The sequence below is a fragment of the Telopea speciosissima genome, chromosome 6, assembly GCF_018873765.1.
Source record: "Telopea speciosissima isolate NSW1024214 ecotype Mountain lineage chromosome 6, Tspe_v1, whole genome shotgun sequence".
Lineage (NCBI taxonomy): Eukaryota > Viridiplantae > Streptophyta > Magnoliopsida > Proteales > Proteaceae > Telopea > Telopea speciosissima.
This window is the reverse complement of record NC_057921.1, coordinates 47,947,093-47,963,564: the sequence shown is the minus strand read 5'-3', so window position 1 is coordinate 47,963,564 and position 16,472 is coordinate 47,947,093. Positions and strand designations below refer to the sequence as shown.

General features: G+C 37.6%; 2 protein-coding genes across 2 annotated transcripts in view; one reads left to right on the top strand and one right to left on the bottom strand.

The window, feature by feature from the left end:
- The window catches only part of LOC122664575, a 37,398-nt gene extending 30,375 nt beyond the window's left edge, over positions 1 to 7,023 (top strand). Inside the window, exons 7-12 of the mRNA XM_043860449.1 lie at positions 3,192 to 3,273; positions 5,012 to 5,069; positions 5,161 to 5,285; positions 5,800 to 5,892; positions 5,972 to 6,042; positions 6,394 to 7,023. Of these exons, the coding sequence (XP_043716384.1) occupies positions 3,192 to 3,273; positions 5,012 to 5,069; positions 5,161 to 5,285; positions 5,800 to 5,892; positions 5,972 to 6,042; positions 6,394 to 6,523 (559 nt within the window). The 3' untranslated portion in view covers positions 6,524 to 7,023. The remainder of the gene's footprint in view (positions 1 to 3,191; positions 3,274 to 5,011; positions 5,070 to 5,160; positions 5,286 to 5,799; positions 5,893 to 5,971; positions 6,043 to 6,393) is intronic.
- Positions 7,024 to 11,804: 4,781 nt separating this feature from the next.
- On the bottom strand, positions 11,805 to 13,834 carry LOC122665855 (uclacyanin 1-like). Its single transcript, XM_043861989.1, has 3 exons — positions 13,688 to 13,834; positions 13,240 to 13,642; positions 11,805 to 12,376 (listed from the first exon to the last, which is right to left on the bottom strand). Exons 2-3 carry the CDS (start codon positions 13,421 to 13,423, stop codon positions 11,805 to 11,807), a joined length of 756 nt encoding a protein of 251 aa, XP_043717924.1. The 5' UTR covers positions 13,424 to 13,642; positions 13,688 to 13,834.
- Between the last annotated feature and the right edge of the window lie 2,638 nt (positions 13,835 to 16,472).

The window sequence follows — 16,472 nt, the reverse complement described above, 5'->3', positions numbered from 1 at the left end:
ATTTATAGTTTCCCTTGGCAAGATTTAATCTGATTTTTGTGTTCAATCCATCCACAAAGGCATGCAAGACATGAGGGCTACTGTTATGGAGTTTAGAGAAGATTACAGAATAACCTTTGAAGAGTTCAAACAAAAGGGTGAATTTATACTTGAAGTTCTACAGACTACAATGACGAACTATAGGCGAGTTGAACGAGGAATTTCTTAAAGATGAAAATCCTCATGAGGAGTTCATGATTGATATTGACGATGAATTTAATGATGATCTGATCGAAGTTGTGGAGTCTCCCATAGAAAAATTTGTTGAAGAGGAACAAATCCAGATCACCACGGAGATCAAAAGCTTGGATTCCGTTCTCCCTTGACAATTCTTCGACAACAAGAATTCGACGGTTGTTGATCTCGTTCCTGTTGTTCATAAGAAGCAATGTATCGTTGAATCAAAGTGACTGATTTTGTATACCAATCGAGTGGACATTCTTCTGTACTCTAAAACTCAAGGATGAGTTTTTTCCTACACTGGGGGAATTGATACAGTTGAATTAGACTATGATCCCTTATGAAGGCCTAGACGTAAGTATAGAAGGCCACAAGATGCTGATGGCAGTCCAATGGGCTAAAATCAAGCTTCGGGTAGTTATAATACAGGCTAGGCCTTTTATTTTTTGGGTTTCATTGTTACGAGCAATAAGCCCATAAAATGGGATGAAGTTAGTGCACGAGATTAGTAGTTAAAGTAAGGACCGAGTTTCCCTCCACCCATGGTGAATGAGATCCCATTCACCACGGGATAGGAGTGGGCGGGAAAGGGTATCGGGAGGGTATTTTGGAACATACTAAAACCCTAGGAGGGGTTTGTGAACCCTAGGATGGTGGGTGAACCGTCCTCTATGGGCAGAGGGAAACTTAGTCGTTAAAATAAAGTGTTCGAGTTAGATTAGAATATTTATTATCCAGATAGAGTTTCATTTTGAGTCTATTTACTTTTTCCAGTATAAGAGAGTGATTAGGGGTTCTTTTTTATGACTAAGTTTAGGAAATTTAAAAGATTATATATATACCTCCTTCAATTAGGCCTGATTTGTTAAAAGAAATTTATTTTTTTCCCCCTAGAGTTATTAAGTTGTTGAGCTTGAATTCGTGGCTGAAGGCTCCTCTCCTGGCTGTTTTGCTTCTCTCTTCTAATTCTTCTTCTGGTTCTGGATATCACTGTCGTCAGGTGCTATCTATCCTCATTCTTATTATTTTCCCTAAATATCTTATTCTATCTTTTGTTTTCTTCTTAATTTTCTTTCCACCTGAGCATATCGATCTGTTAAACTAAGTAGTTGCTTGCTGATTCAGAGCTTAGCCTTCAGATCTGATCATCTTTATTCCATCAAGATCAATTTATCAATTCTGATTCTCAGATTCTGCAGAGATTTCTTATTTCTTGATTACAGCTTACTAGTATAGTAAGCAACCTGGGTTTCATCTATTTTCCTGCCTCTGTTTTTGAAGATTCTGATATTGGTTTGTACATCTTCTAAAATCATACATTTGACCAGGTTTTCCTACCTTGTCTGCCCATTGAATTTCTCCTAAACTGTCCCTGTTCTGCTCTATTGATCCTCAGCTGTCAGTGTGGTTCAAGAACCTTCTTTTCTTCTAGATATCATTCTAGAACTCTGAACTGCATTAATTTCTCCAAAGAAAAAATTGTTGGAAGTAATTAGATAAATAAAAATAATATTTATGTCTTACCTGAAGTATAGATGTTATTTTTTTTCTTCTCGAGAGGTATTAAAAGTTGATGCATATGGGCTCTAGAGAAAAACACATGCTACACTTTTCTTAGGGGAGATTAGTGGTTTACAGAAGAACTCAGATCAGTCTGCAAAAGAGTAAAGATGAAGAACCAAAAGACTTCAATGTTTGGATAAAAAATGTGTGAAGAAGTAAGTATGACTACCTCAATTCAAGCACCCATCCACATTAAGGAATGAGAACACCTCTTACATATGAAGCCTGACTTTTTCTTAAATGGCAAAAGGGTTTTATGAATAGAAAGAGGGATGCAATCAAAAACTTAATTCCTCTTGGAAATTTTAGGAACCAGTGTTATTGTTAAAGTTATGGTGTTGTTTATTAGATGTGGTGAAGTTTAGTAGTCATGGTGACATTTATAATTCAGGGTGATGTTTACAGTAAGTTTGGGTACCACAGATTAGTGGGTCTCTTTTATTTCTTCTTATTTCTCTTTGTCCATTACCCAAGGTCTATAGACATAGCAATCGACCTCTGCCAGAAACCTTCAGTTTTGAATCTTTATTTTATAAGGTTAATCAAAAACAGGCCATGTGTTTAGCTTAAAAAGTGAAAATTCAAATTCAAATCTACTCATCAAATGATAGTTATAGTATAAAGTACCTTAACCCTTCCTCCCTCTCCCAAAAAAAAATATTAAAAATGCATTGATTGTTGCCAAAATTCACATCCTAGAGAGCCTTACTTCACCAAATCTTCCTTTTTTTTTTTTTTTTTTTTTTTTTTTTTTTTTTTTTTTTTTTTTTTTTTTTTTTTTTTTTTTTTTTTTTTTTTTTTTTTTTTTTTTTTTTTTTGGTGTTGGGGTCTTTGCCAATTAAGATAAAAAACACTGATTGTCTGGAGAGAGATGTTCATACAGACACAGTTGTTTTCTTTTTTTCTAGAGTGTCTGAGTGTCTCCCCCTAGATCTGCTTCATATTGTTATGAAAGATCCTGAAGGGTTTTTCTAGATGAGGATGTAAATGGCCTCTGTATTTTGCTTAGTACTGGGTCCAAGTGCTAGTTGTTTTTATTTGACTCCATTTCAATCTTTATTCAATAAATTGACAGTAAAGAGTCCAAGTGCTAGTTGTTTTTATTTGACTCCATTTCACTCTTTATTCAATAAACCATTGCACTGTACTGTTGTTGCTTCTACTGGGTTTCTTCATTCCTCTCACGTTTTCTATTTTGGTGCTCTGTTTGTTTCCCGATAGAAGCCATGTAAAAGGAAAATTCTCAAGTAAAATCCTAATTTTTTGCATTGATTTTACCTGCAAATGTTCCTTCTATGTTGCTTTTACCTGGAAGCAGACAAAGCCTTCATCATGGAAGATAAATTGATACTAGAAGATGACATGAATTGCATGAAGTAATTGTTGTCTTGAATTAATTTGATCTCCAGTGGTGCATTTCTTGAAGATGCTGTTGTTATTTCTTGTGGACATTCATTTGGTGGGATTATGCTGAGAAAGGTCCTTGAAACGGTAAGGAGTACTCCTCTCTTTTATTGGCATTGTAGGGATGTAAAGCAATGGATTGCTACTTTATATTGCTGACTAGAAATGTTGGATGATGATCTTCAGGCCTGTCATTGAAGTGTTATTCCCATACCAACATGCATAACTTCTATATTTACCTTTTCACTTGGAAAATATTATCGTAATAGTATTCAACTTTTTTTAATCAAGTTAAAAAAATATTACATATTTGGCTCTGGTTTCCTGCATGGCCCCACATAGGAAGGCCTTCTTGTATGACCTTATTGTCTGCAATGTGGCAGATCACATCAGGCCCAGATTTTGTGGGAAGCTAGTTTTGAGGGTCCCCTGCTCACATGCCGAGTTTCATCCCAAGCAGAGTTTCCCATGTGGCAGAAGAATGTTTCAGAATCCACTAATAAAAGGAATATTGAAAAATAGTTGAAAAGAAATGGATCGCTGGAGGGCGTATGATTGAATTTGGCTTTGAAACTTGTCACATGGGCAATTCCGACCACATCCTATCCAACAGTCCAAGTTGCCACATCACCATTCCATGTGGCACAATTTGGTGGACCACTTAAGAAGGCCTTCCTAGGTGGGCCATGTAAAGAACCTTTTGCCTTAAACCTTGTCTCAATATTAAAGTCGTATCAGATGTAGTGGTAACAGTGGCCATGGTTCCTTTTCTTTATTATAGACCTTGTTTCCGGTTAAATGGTTGTAAGCCACCCCAAGCATAACTTTTCGAGGTTTCTTTTATGTTAAACCATCATACTCTTTTTCAAATAATAAATGGGGATCAAGAGTTTGCCAACTGGTATGTTGTTTTTAGTTTTGTTTGAACGGAACATAGTTATACTATTCAGGTATATAGTAGTGCTTCTTCAAATTGTTGGTTTCTCTTGGCTTTAGTAAGGTCTTTATATTTGTCATTTGTAGGTAATTGGACCACACTCATCATTGGATTCTACCTTGACTTCACTGTACAGAAATAAACATCCATGTGTCACATTTTATCTTCTAATTCGCACTCTAGAAAAATCATCCCATGTATCACATTCTTTGAACAGTCATATAGGATTCTCAATGAGGTCACACAATTGATTCCTGCGATTATCCAATTTACTTGGTTGTTGACCTAGAAATTAACTTTTGGAATGCATAGAACTTGGAACATTTCTAGGCTATACTATTTGAAAATCTCCTGTTTTAGTATGTACTTCAGGTTTTTTTCTTGAGTGTACATTCTATGCTGATGTCTGTTCAACTAAATTCAGTATCCACAAATTGAACTGTAGCTCACTGATGCTATGCTCAATTCTTTCTTTGAGATAATTGATCAAAGAAGCAAAATGAGCAAGTTGATGTATGTGCTAGTGTAGGAAAATGGTTATATGGGAAAAAGAATAGTCTGGGAGTGTGCGCGCTGCACTCAGACACAGAGGGGCGAATTGACCGCCCTGTCCCTCATGAAAGGCGGAAATGCCACCCCTGTTGATGCTTCCGTGCATACTCCCATTGGCTCTCGCACGCACGCAGGGGCCACACTCCCAAATGGTTAACACTTTCCGTAGTTATATATCACACAAAAGTTTGTCAGCATAAAGGATGTGCCAAGGTGATAACGATCCCCTTATTGCATTTCATGATCCATTGCATTCTCTATTGCTTTCATTAAATTGGTGTAATTCATGAAAAAAATGTACAGAAATCAAAATATTTTTCTCTTTTTGCATAACAGTCCAGATGTACCCTTTGCGGTGCGGAAATTGAGGTCGGTTCTTTGATACCTAATCATGGTACTTGTTCTCTCTCTCTCTCTCTCACACACACACACACACACACACAATACTCATTTTTTCATCCCAAACTGACGAATCTTCTCAACAGCTTTAAGAGCCGCGGCTGCAGCTGTGAAGCATGAGGATGACCGGAGACTCTTCCACAATGCTGCTCTCCGTAAGCGCCGGAGGGAAGTCGGTGAACAAATGGATGTAATGAAGAGATTAAACAGGGTAGACTCTAAATAAGTGCCTAAAAAAATTTAGAGGATATTGTTACTAAAATAATTGTGATATCTTCTTGGCAAACATCTAAATGTTATCATGCTGTAGTTATATTTAAGGATGTTAAGAAGTTGAAGTAATGGACTGCATATTTCAACTCTATTATATCACACTTGTGACTGGTAGAGTTGCAACCCAAGTGGGCCTTAGTTCATAAATTGATCTATCGCTGATGAGCTTGCTAGGGTTGGGGTGTAGAAAAATCTTTGTACATGGGGCCCTTACTCCATGATAATCTTTAGGCTTTGAATCTTTGTTGTATTATATATCCTGTACTGTATTTCTTTCCTAGCAATACAATCTCTTTGGTCTATATATGCCACCGATATAATTCAATATTCATACTTGTGATAGGAAGCTTCAGTAGTGTTTTAAGTGAAAACCAAGCATGTAATGCTTCCTCTAGCCCTTAGAGCAAAAGAATTGATGGTTTACGTTGATAATTCATCAAATTCTGGTGCAGGAAAATGGGGAGATGGTTGCAGATGGTGATAGCCCAAGGCTACAAAGAGGGGTGCAATATCCATTTTCAGTAAATGAGAAAGTGCTTATCAGAGTAAGTTCTTTTGCAAGCTTTCGAGCGTCCAATTTTGATTATTCATTAAACAAACTATACGGGGTGTTTCAACGTGCAGGGAAATAGGAGGACTCCAGATAAATTTGTTGGAAGGGAAGCAGTCATTACATCCCAGTGTCTCAATGGGTGGTGAGTTGTCAAACCAGGCCATTGAAAGGATATATCTGGTTCTTTATTTCTCCCTCCCTTTTTTATCTTTTGATGTTATGCTGGGTGGTGAGGGTCTGCTGGGTTTGGGTTATGTGGGGGTAGCATCTCACGACCGACAGGTTAATGGGCTTTGCTGATGCAATACAATTCTGCTATTCACCATACCCTGATATCCCATATTGGAAAAGGGCTTAATTTTTTTTTTTAAAGAATTTGGTTGACTAGTTGAACTCCAGTCTCATGAATCTGCATATCCCAAAACTGGAAGTTAAACCTCTCAGGCTATGGAGAACTGTTGAACTAATGTTTTTTTTTTTGTTCGTGTTCCAGGTACCTACTCAAGATTCTTGACAGCGGAGAGAGTGTTCGCCTGCAATACCGTTCTCTGCAGAAGATCCTAAGCTCTCAGCCAATAGAGGATAGGCTTCCAGCTCAGCCAATTATTCAGAATAGCAGCTGATCAGCCTCAAGAGCAGTGCCTTACAGTATCCCTTTTAGGATTCCTATAGATTCTCACTTTGCTGTCCAGTCCTTGTAAAAAAGTGCAGAGTGGATCTGAATGATTGTTCGAAAATGTTGAGAAAGAGTAGTTTGAAACATACTGCTCGTAATTAAATGTTTGTAAAGAAGAGCAGGTTAGAAAGAAGAAGAAAAGCAACAGGGGAAGGGGTGATGGGAGAGTGCTGAAACACCAATTATTTTGCTCCTTGTATCAAGGGGGACTCGGAGAAAACATCGAAGGTGCGACACCTGATATTGTGCATTGTAATTCATGGGTGACTGATTCTGATTAGTGGAGATGCAATGAGATGTAGATTGGTGACTATAAGATTCTTCCCCTGCTATAGATAATTTTCTTGTGATTTTGGCGTACAATTGAATCGGATGAAGTAATTAATACAGCTTCAAGGCTGATGCCGTACAGTATCTATGCTATATCAGATGTATTTTCTTGTCTTATAATTATGCTTGGTAGCTAGTTTGGTTGGAGGAGAAACTGGAAGTTGGAGATGGGTTTACAAGAAACTACCTTTTCCTTGAGAAATTGGATGTGATCCAAAAATATTTTCGCCAGGTCTTATCTGGAATTAGATCTGCTTCTAAAATTGTTTGTACTAAACTGTAGATTGTATAAGTATCTGGTTATGATCATCTTTACTGAAGCCACGTAGAGGTTATTAAAATCTTTTAAAATAGGCAAGAAGGGAATGAAAGTATTACACATCTTTCCATTATGGCATGCTAATTGGATAAATCAGAACTGTTGGGTGGATAGGCATCATGCATTGGTTAGTGTCAGTTCCAATCCAATTGTGCTCTCTACCTTATGTATTTGACCATCTTCCCCTCTATTTTCAATGGTGTAGTTTGATCCTGTTGGAGGTTTCTTCAATATAATGGTTTTGGGAATAGTCCCAGATCGGAAATGTAAAGAAGATTTTTTGGGTATATTTAATGAAGTGTTGTGTATCATGTAAATTAATAAATACAGATTGTTACGGTGTATGTGTGAGGATTTTTGTCCGATCGCGTACTTGTATGTGCATGGGCAGTAGAGGCATTAGCACATAGCATGCATGCATTGCTTCGAGCGAGATCTGATTGGGGCTTCTTTTTTTTTTTAATCTAATGGACCAATTTGAATCTGGATAATATTATTGTAAATAGTTGATTGATAGTCAGTTTATTATTGTTATGTATTGGATGGTTTAGATCGTACAGTTACGATCTCCCGATCCAGATTCAAATATGAAAGGATCTATTTGTTGGAAACATGTGCAAGTGAGTTATAAATACCCAAGTTATTTCAAACTTGAATATATCACAAAGAACGTTCTTCTCCTCCCTCATTCTCAAAGGTGATATTGTAGGAAATCTGTTTTATTGTAGGAAATAGAGACTTTCAAGCATCGATCTTGATTCCATTTATGCAATACGTAGCTAAGATAATCAACAAAGTTTGGGTTTCTTTGTATCTTGGGAGACAATTCGTCTGCAACCTATTAGCATCTTGGTAATAAGTATGGATTTCGTCTTAAGGAAAACGACTTTGTAACGTGTCTTGAAGATTCAAACCTACTTATGTTCTAATAGGTCCAAGATTTTGTTTTTCACCATTTTTCTTTTTTTGTTTGGACACAGCAGAATTACTTGGGGCTCAAACTTGGCACAAGAAGTATGGAGAGGACTCACTCCTTAAAATTTGGCCCAATTCGACGGTTAGTTACAACCATCGGACTTGAACACAGTCATGTGGAAATCTTTTTCCTTTGAGGGACTAAGCTTTCTTCACCTAATGTGAAAAGAGTATCTCTTAATCCACGTGATCTGACCCTTCGATTGAACTGAGAAAATGCCATTCAGATATTTGTAAATCATTCATTATTTGAGTAGTCCAATCATGGTATCACGAAAGCAGCGCAACTCAGAGACTTCGGTCCGAACATGATTCGAAAATCACTCATTATTCGAGTACCTCCGTCGGTCAGTTCCCAGTCCTCAATAGGGATGGTGGACATCCGGTAGGTGTTTGGGCATGGGTAGAGAGGTCATTTCAGTCCCCTTGTTAGAGGACTGGGAACAGCGTCAGCAAACTGGAGGTGATAAAGATCCTTCTAGTCCAATTATGGCATCACGAAAGCAGTCTGGTGCACAAAAGCGTTGTATTTTCTCAAGTGTGATTTTTGGAGGCAAGGATGGGAATCAACCCCTCGTGGGCTTGGAGGAGCTTATTATAAGGAAGGAAAACTCTTGAGGAAGGTCTCTATTGGAAGATTGGTATTGGAGATAAGGTCAATATCTGGAGGGACAAATGGGTCCCATCATTCCCGAACCATAAAATCCCTGCTCATGATACTAGCAACCATTACCAACCAGTTTCTGATCTAATTTCTCAAGAGGACCGAAAGTGGAAATCTGAAATACTAGATACACTGTTCAGCCATGAGACCAAAGAAACAATCCTGCCTAATCAGCTTCCCTTGTCATTCGTGGTTGATTGAAAATAGTAACTCATCTTCCACATGTCATTCGTGTGCATATCAATAGATCTCTTCTTACTACAAAAAAAAAAAAAAATCATGACATCAAATCACTTGGATAAAGAGATCCAAGAGATTTTATCTTCACTCGGAGTAGTGGAATAACTTTCTCCATGAATGATTAATTTTGTTTTGTAACCTACGATTATATTTGGATGCCAAGAAAAGAAAAAACATAATGAGACAAAAACCATGATGATGTAATGATTGATTTATAACGTCGGGCTCCCTCCAGTGACCCTCATCGTCCAAGGAGTGCCTAGTGACATTGGGCCGTCTCTAGGCGATGGACTCCCTATATAGGAGCCGGGTCTTGATTTATATGTCTATCTCTCTTTTTTCTTTCATTTTCTTGACATCTAAACATAACCTACAAATACCACGAGTAAAAGTTATTTTTTTTTTTTTGTTTTCAAACCAAATTTGTCGTCTCATGTAGTCATGTTTGTTATCTACCAAATTGGTCTCCTATTTTCACTGTCATCTAGTCGGCCTCTATTCTACGTCAACATGCTTCTTGTTTTATTCCCCAAAATACCTTTATGAAGCATCTATTCCCTTTTTTTGTATGAAAATAAGGGACTTCACTAAGGGCCTGATTTGATTTGATTTCTATTCAATTTTATAAGGTAATTTCTATTTTGGAAATTGTTTGGTTTGCTTTTTGCACCTTATTTTATTTCAGTGAAATAGAAATCATATGTAATAGAAATTCTGAAATAGGTAACAAGCCCTTTCAATTTTATGGGGTAATTTCTATTTTGGAAATTGTTTGGTTTGCTTTTTGCACCTTATTTTATTTCAGTGAAATAGAAATCATATGTAATAGAAATTCTGAAATAGGTAACAAGCCCTTTCAATTTGATGGGATAATTTCTATTTTGGAAATTGTTTGGTTTGATTTTTGCACCTTATCTTCTTGAAAGATCTTGTTACCTATCTCTCCATTGACCTCACTGAAAATGATTAAACAATTGTAAGGTGAGTGCATCGACGATGGAGGAATTGTATAGAAAAGCTAAGAAAAGTTCCTTCAATTCGACATTCAAAGGTAATCAAAGATGTCTCTATTCTTCTTCTCCATTTTATCTCAAAATTATTTGTTATGTCATCAATTAATGCAATCCATCGAAAGAAAAATACTTTGTCCTTGTCCAAGTCTGATCAAACCACAGGTCTAAGCTTTGTTACCCTTCCAATAAATGAACCAATCTTGGAGTCTTGGACCGTACTAGTATTACCATGTACCGTTGAACCAATGGTTTGATTAGACTTGGACCATTCAAGCCACCATTCACCAAGGCCCAATAGCTTTTTCAAAGATCCTAAGTTGGACTAGGCCATCTGACCATTACCATCAATCACTGGCCCTAAAGAGTTAGGGATGTAAATGGATAGTCGAAAATCTATTTGATTCATGTTTGTATCTTTTTAGGGGAATCCTTATTCCAAAAATTGGTGGGAAACTATTCGAAAGTTAATCAGATGCGAATACAAAATTTTCAATTTCAGATCGGAAATTATCTGATCTGTTTAGCTCTTTTTATAAATTTTTTATTAAATAATAGTTTTATAAATAGTATTTTAATTATAACACTAATATTTTAATCAATCCATAGTATATTACAAGTAATTAAACAAAAAAAAAAAAAGATTAATGAGGGCATTTATGTCAACCCAAATGGGATAGTGGATTCAACCCTTCACCATTCCGTCTTATCGAATTTTCATCTTCGCCACTCAACAATAGGGAGACCGTAGCCCCACTCTCTTTAGAGTACTCACGATACAACTCTCCAATCTCCACTAAAGATGTTAAATGGATGATCGAAAATATGTATGTGATTCATGTTTGTACGAATCCATATTCAAAAAATCAGTGTCTAAAAACTATCCTAATCTGTTCGAAAGGTAATCTACTGTAGATATGAATAGTGTTATATTCTTTCAAATTCGATCCATTTACATCCCTATAAATAATCAGAGATCTGGCCTAATTAGCGTTATTGGTTCAACTCATATTCCTCAAAAATAATGAATCCCAAATAATTCATGAGAAAGGGTTCTCTGAGAGCTGTTGTGTTGTCTATGCCTAGACAAAAGAATTTTTTTTTTTTTTTTTTTTTGAGATAATATTATAAAAAAAAAAATTTGTTTTGAGTGGGGTTAAAGATTACCTCATAGTCTCTAGAGACTCTTTTTGCAAATCAAATACATGCATTAAGATACGAAATGCTCGTTACTGGACAAGAGCACTAATAAACCATTGACAAAAAGAACTAAAGAAGCCAGTGTAAATGGTGGACCTATGCCGAACCATAAATTGGAAATGGTACGACACAGACGAAACTTAAAACCGATATGCTCAATCTCAACCAATGGTTTATTTTCTCGTGGGGTCCATCAAATCATTCATTCATTCAAGGTAATCATTTACCGTTCATTTCGACAATCATACCAGATAACAGATGAAACCACGAGGACTTATTACTAACTCTACTACCGTATCAGCTGTTTCTTACAGAATCGCAACAACAACCAAATTTCTATCAAAAACTACCCACAAATTCGTGTATGTGTGTGTGTGCTTGAGTACAAACTCTAACAATAGAGGACCCAGAGGTTACTTACGCACGGGGCATCAGAAACGTTCGAAGCACGAACCGCAAATGCAAGAACCAAATCACGGAAACCGGAAACTCATAAAAGAGTAAAGTAGTTGGCGATGGTTTTGATCAGAAGCAGCCAGCAGTAGTAGTAAACCAGATGCGCGACATTGAGGTCAACCCCACCCCTCTCTGTCGAAGCTCCATTAGGACTCGGACCTTCTGAAATATTAGGATTTTCCGATGAAGGAGGAGAACGATGATGCGAATTTGCTGGCGGAGAGCGTGGGGCCCCAGGAGGGCGTGGCGGCCCTGAAGGCCGTGGAGACCGTGGAGGACGGCGCACCCGATTTGGATTGGCATCTGGGCCTTCCTCTTGGTCATTGGAGCCAATAGGAGCGGCGGCGCTGCCGCCGTTGGAGCTTCCAGTTCCAGTGCTTGGAGATGAACTCACTTTTTCAGGGCGGGGAAGAACGTCGACCTGAACCTTCAGGCCCTGGAAGCAGTGACCAGGCCTGCCGCACACAAAGTACCTTGTGCCTGGGTTTATCAATGGGATCACAGTGTTGCCATCGTTGTGTGTGCGGATGGGGCTTCGTATCAGGCACTGAGCGTAGCCTTGCTCCCCGACTTCGATCACATCGTGCTCGGGCGTGTACACGAACACTGCAAGTGAAAGGTAAAGTGCAGTAGAGCATTTTCAGTTCGTTAAGTTTGTTAAAGGAGGTAATATAAATATATAATATGTCCAAAATGCCCTTCAATTATTTTCTCACTATATAGAAAGGGAAAGGTATTTCAGATAAAAGCACTTGGCGTATCCGTAACAGAATCAGAAATAAGGATGTCTTCTTTTGTGACAATGACAGCTGACGGTTGTTAAATTACTCAACTGCCCTCTAGGATATTTTTAAGAGGAAAACGAAAGCTCGACGAGTTCGTTACGGTTGTAACTTCCAGATTAAAATGACAAAAATTGCCCCTTACACGTATGAAATATTGGAGGAAACACAGGGGTAATGAGGTATTTTCTGAGATGGCATGTGCAATAGAACAAATGATTGAGGGAGATTGGATCGCTGTGTTTCGGAAAACTACAATTGAAGTCTCTATATGACTGTAATACCCTTATGGAGTATTTTAATCTAGAAGATATTAAGGGGTAATATGGGGGAAAAGTTAATCAAAACCGTTCAAAACTCTGGCTTGTAGTCTTGTACACAAAAATATTAAACAGGAGAACTGAGGCACAGAGCGTTCTGAGTTCGTTAGAGTTTTAAGTTCTAACAAGATATTATGACACATATACCCCTAACACATCAATTCCTTGACAGAATAGGAGGGGTATTTTGGAGAGAACAATTCCGTTTCAGACAACAATCGATCGAGGGATATTTCCGGGAAAACAAGAAAAACAGTAAAAAAATCGAATCATTTAAAACTCTGCAAGTTCTTGTAGCGCACATTAGCGGGAACTAGAACGACAAAGCTAAAAGCCTAAAATTAATCAAATGGTTCAGAAAACGGACCTAAGTTGTCTCCAGTGAAGAACACAATGTTCGAAGCCCAGTTCTTCACGTCAGATGCAAGACTCCAACCAGTTGCTCCGCCGACGGTGTGATTAGTAGCGGAGACGCAGCGGAACAGGATTGACCAGAAGAGGATCACAAAGATCGCCTTCACTGCCCATGCAGGACGAAGTTGAATCATCATCTCTTCAAACTAGAGAAAACCTGCAAATCAGCTCAGTCAAATAGAGAAATCGAACAGAAAGTACAATAAATTACAGGTTTCATTCTCTTTAAGTTCTTAGAGAAACTAACAGATGATCAGATAAGAACGGCAGAACTTAAATAGAAATCTATCATGAAATGGAGTTTCAGGCTTGTGGCGACTTCGAATGGGGAAATAAAGAAAAGGAAAAAGCAAGAGCTCTGAAAATCTTTATACTATCCACTGAACTGTGAAGATCGGAACGAGAATGAACTACAAAGAGCTTCATTCCGAAATTCAGAAAACAATTGGATCTGAGAGGAAACCTGCAAATCGGTTTAATCAAACAGAAAGATCTAAGATAAAGTACATTGAAAAATTCAATCATTCTCTTAAATCCTGAGAGAAATCTGTCACAAAATGGAGTTACATGCTAGAATGTGGCGACTTGGAATGAAAAAACAAAAAAACAAGAAAACAATTGGAAATCGTAAAGGAATTCACCGATCTATGAAACAAGAATGAACTACAAAGAGCTCCATTTCTGAATTAATAGGAACTATCTCTATCCAACAGATAATTCAGGAAACGAAGATCTGAAGTTCTTGAAGCATGCACCAGTAACCATTTCTTTAAAGATTTTAAGGGATTGAGAACTCAAATTTCACCTTTCTTTCTTCAATCACCGGCCAGGCTACCAAAGATGAAGATGAATTCGAATTAGAACTCAGAAAATCAAAGACGGAGAAGCAAAGATTTCACTGCAGACTTCTTAAACCCTAACTCCAAAGAAGATTCCAGAGAGAGAGAGAGAGAGAGAGAGATCGTAACAAGAAGTTGAGGGTGACACAGAGAATGAATTAAGCGACGCACGTAAGAGCTGCTAAAACAGCTTCCCGCCTTTTAATAGAAGATTTGCACTTGCTTCGATCGCACATGACAGTTTTGGTTCTCTCATGTAGAGAGGAAGAACTCCTCAATTTCGATAAACCACCAAAGCAAGGTCTACTGATAGCAGCATAGACCCCTTATAAAAGCCAATACTTTGGAATCTTTGGTAATGGTTTCTAAATTGTTGAATCCTCATTAATGTAAGATATGACAAGTCATACACAAATGTGAAATAAAATGATGGGAAAGATATCATTGCCTGCCCTCTAGAGCTTGCACGTCGTTGGTCAATGAGACTGCACACATAAGCATCGTTTTGGGTAGTATTTTTGCCATTCCATAGGGGTAGGATGGTACTTTCATGTGCTTCTGTGTCTAGGCATAGGAATTACATGCACCATGCGATCAGGTAGTGTTCGTTTTCCCTAAAATGATATTCGCTTGGTGGCCAGAGGTATACTCCATCTTCCATTGACAAAAATAAAATAAAATGAAATGAAATGATTTATGATGATCATTAGGTCGAGACATATATATGGCAAACATGCATGATCACGGATTCCGAAGAGATGGTTCTTCGTAGAGGTCTTTCATATTTACATTTCACTTAGACATGAAATTTTTTTATTGCAATAACATTCCCTTCTACAATTCTAGTAAAAGTTTGTAACTATTATAATGGTTTTTTTTTATATATAGTTCATCTCAATTTATTTAGAAGAGAAAAGAAAATATACATGGAACTAGATCTCTAACCTGAGGAAGGAAATGACCTATAAACAGGGCCCTAAGAGAAAGGGCATACAACAAAAAGCATAGAAGGGTAAGTCAATGTGGTATATGTGACTTCGACTTGCAGATATATTCAACAAGGCACTTGGTCAAGACCAGTTTCAGTTTCTTGCATCCAAGTTGGGTGCTCGAAATCTTCACACTCCAACTTGAGGGAGAGTCTTATCCATGCCAATGCATGCCAACTCTTCCAGCTCTTCCATTCTTATCCATTGTAGTTATATTTGTAAAGTATAAGTGTACAACCCAATTAATGCATTAGATTAGGGAGTCAATCTTGCCAACCGATTCCCATGATTTTATGTATATATATTCTCTCATCATCTCTCAATGAAAGACTAAGCTAATTTAGCTCCAAATCCTGGTGTTATCAAACTAACATGTATTATAGAAACACCCCCATTGATCCATAAGTCTACCATTATAGGGAGATGGTTTCCCTTGGAAGGTGATTGAATGACGATGACATTTGTCCAAAATGTTCGATTTGATGTCTCGAACAATAGCTGACCTTGGTCTTGTCGTATTATGAATCAGTCTACCATTTTTCTACCCAAAAAAATAAAAAAATCAGTCTACCATTTCGCGCCATCCAAATGTGATACACAGAAGAACAAAAAACCAAGCTTATCAATATCACCAATATTACCACACCCTCAATAGGTTTTGACTACCCATGGAGCTACCACCATTCTGTTACTACCTGAGGGTTAAGAGGAGAAACACAACCTAAGCACGTCCTCCCAACCTGGCTTGAATGTAAAGGGGCATTCAAAAACAAATGATTCTAGTTCTCAAGCCCGGCCCAACAGAAACAACAATGAGGCCTCACTTGGATGTTTCTTTTGGGAAATTGATCTGTATAATTATAGGGAGTGCATCCCTTAAGCATCTCCAAGCAATAAATGAGTGTGTTGAGATATTAGAGGGAAACCAAATAGATCCAGTCCAATTTACCTTTGAAGCTTGTTGTGTGATATGGTTCCAGATTGAACTAGAGCAGAACGCCTGGAATAGTCTCTGTCCAAGTCATCCTATCCAGATCACTACGTAGAAGGCATGTGATTCTGTTAAGCATTCCACCTTAGACAGGTACTTCATTTTTTTTTTTTTTTTTTTTTTGGTAATTAGAGGGGTACTTCATGACTTCGCCAAACGTAGGAGCAATTTTGCTGCTGGTTCACAGTCCAAATAGAATATGTCTTCAAATATCGGTGACAAACCCAAGATACCCAAAGATTCTCATTCCCTGAAGCAATCCATCAAATTTGTTTGAAACTACATATTAGATTTTTTTGTTTTTCAATCAATGAACCTTCCCATTAATTTCCAATTTCTTCCAAAGTTGTAAAAGAGGCAAATTAAA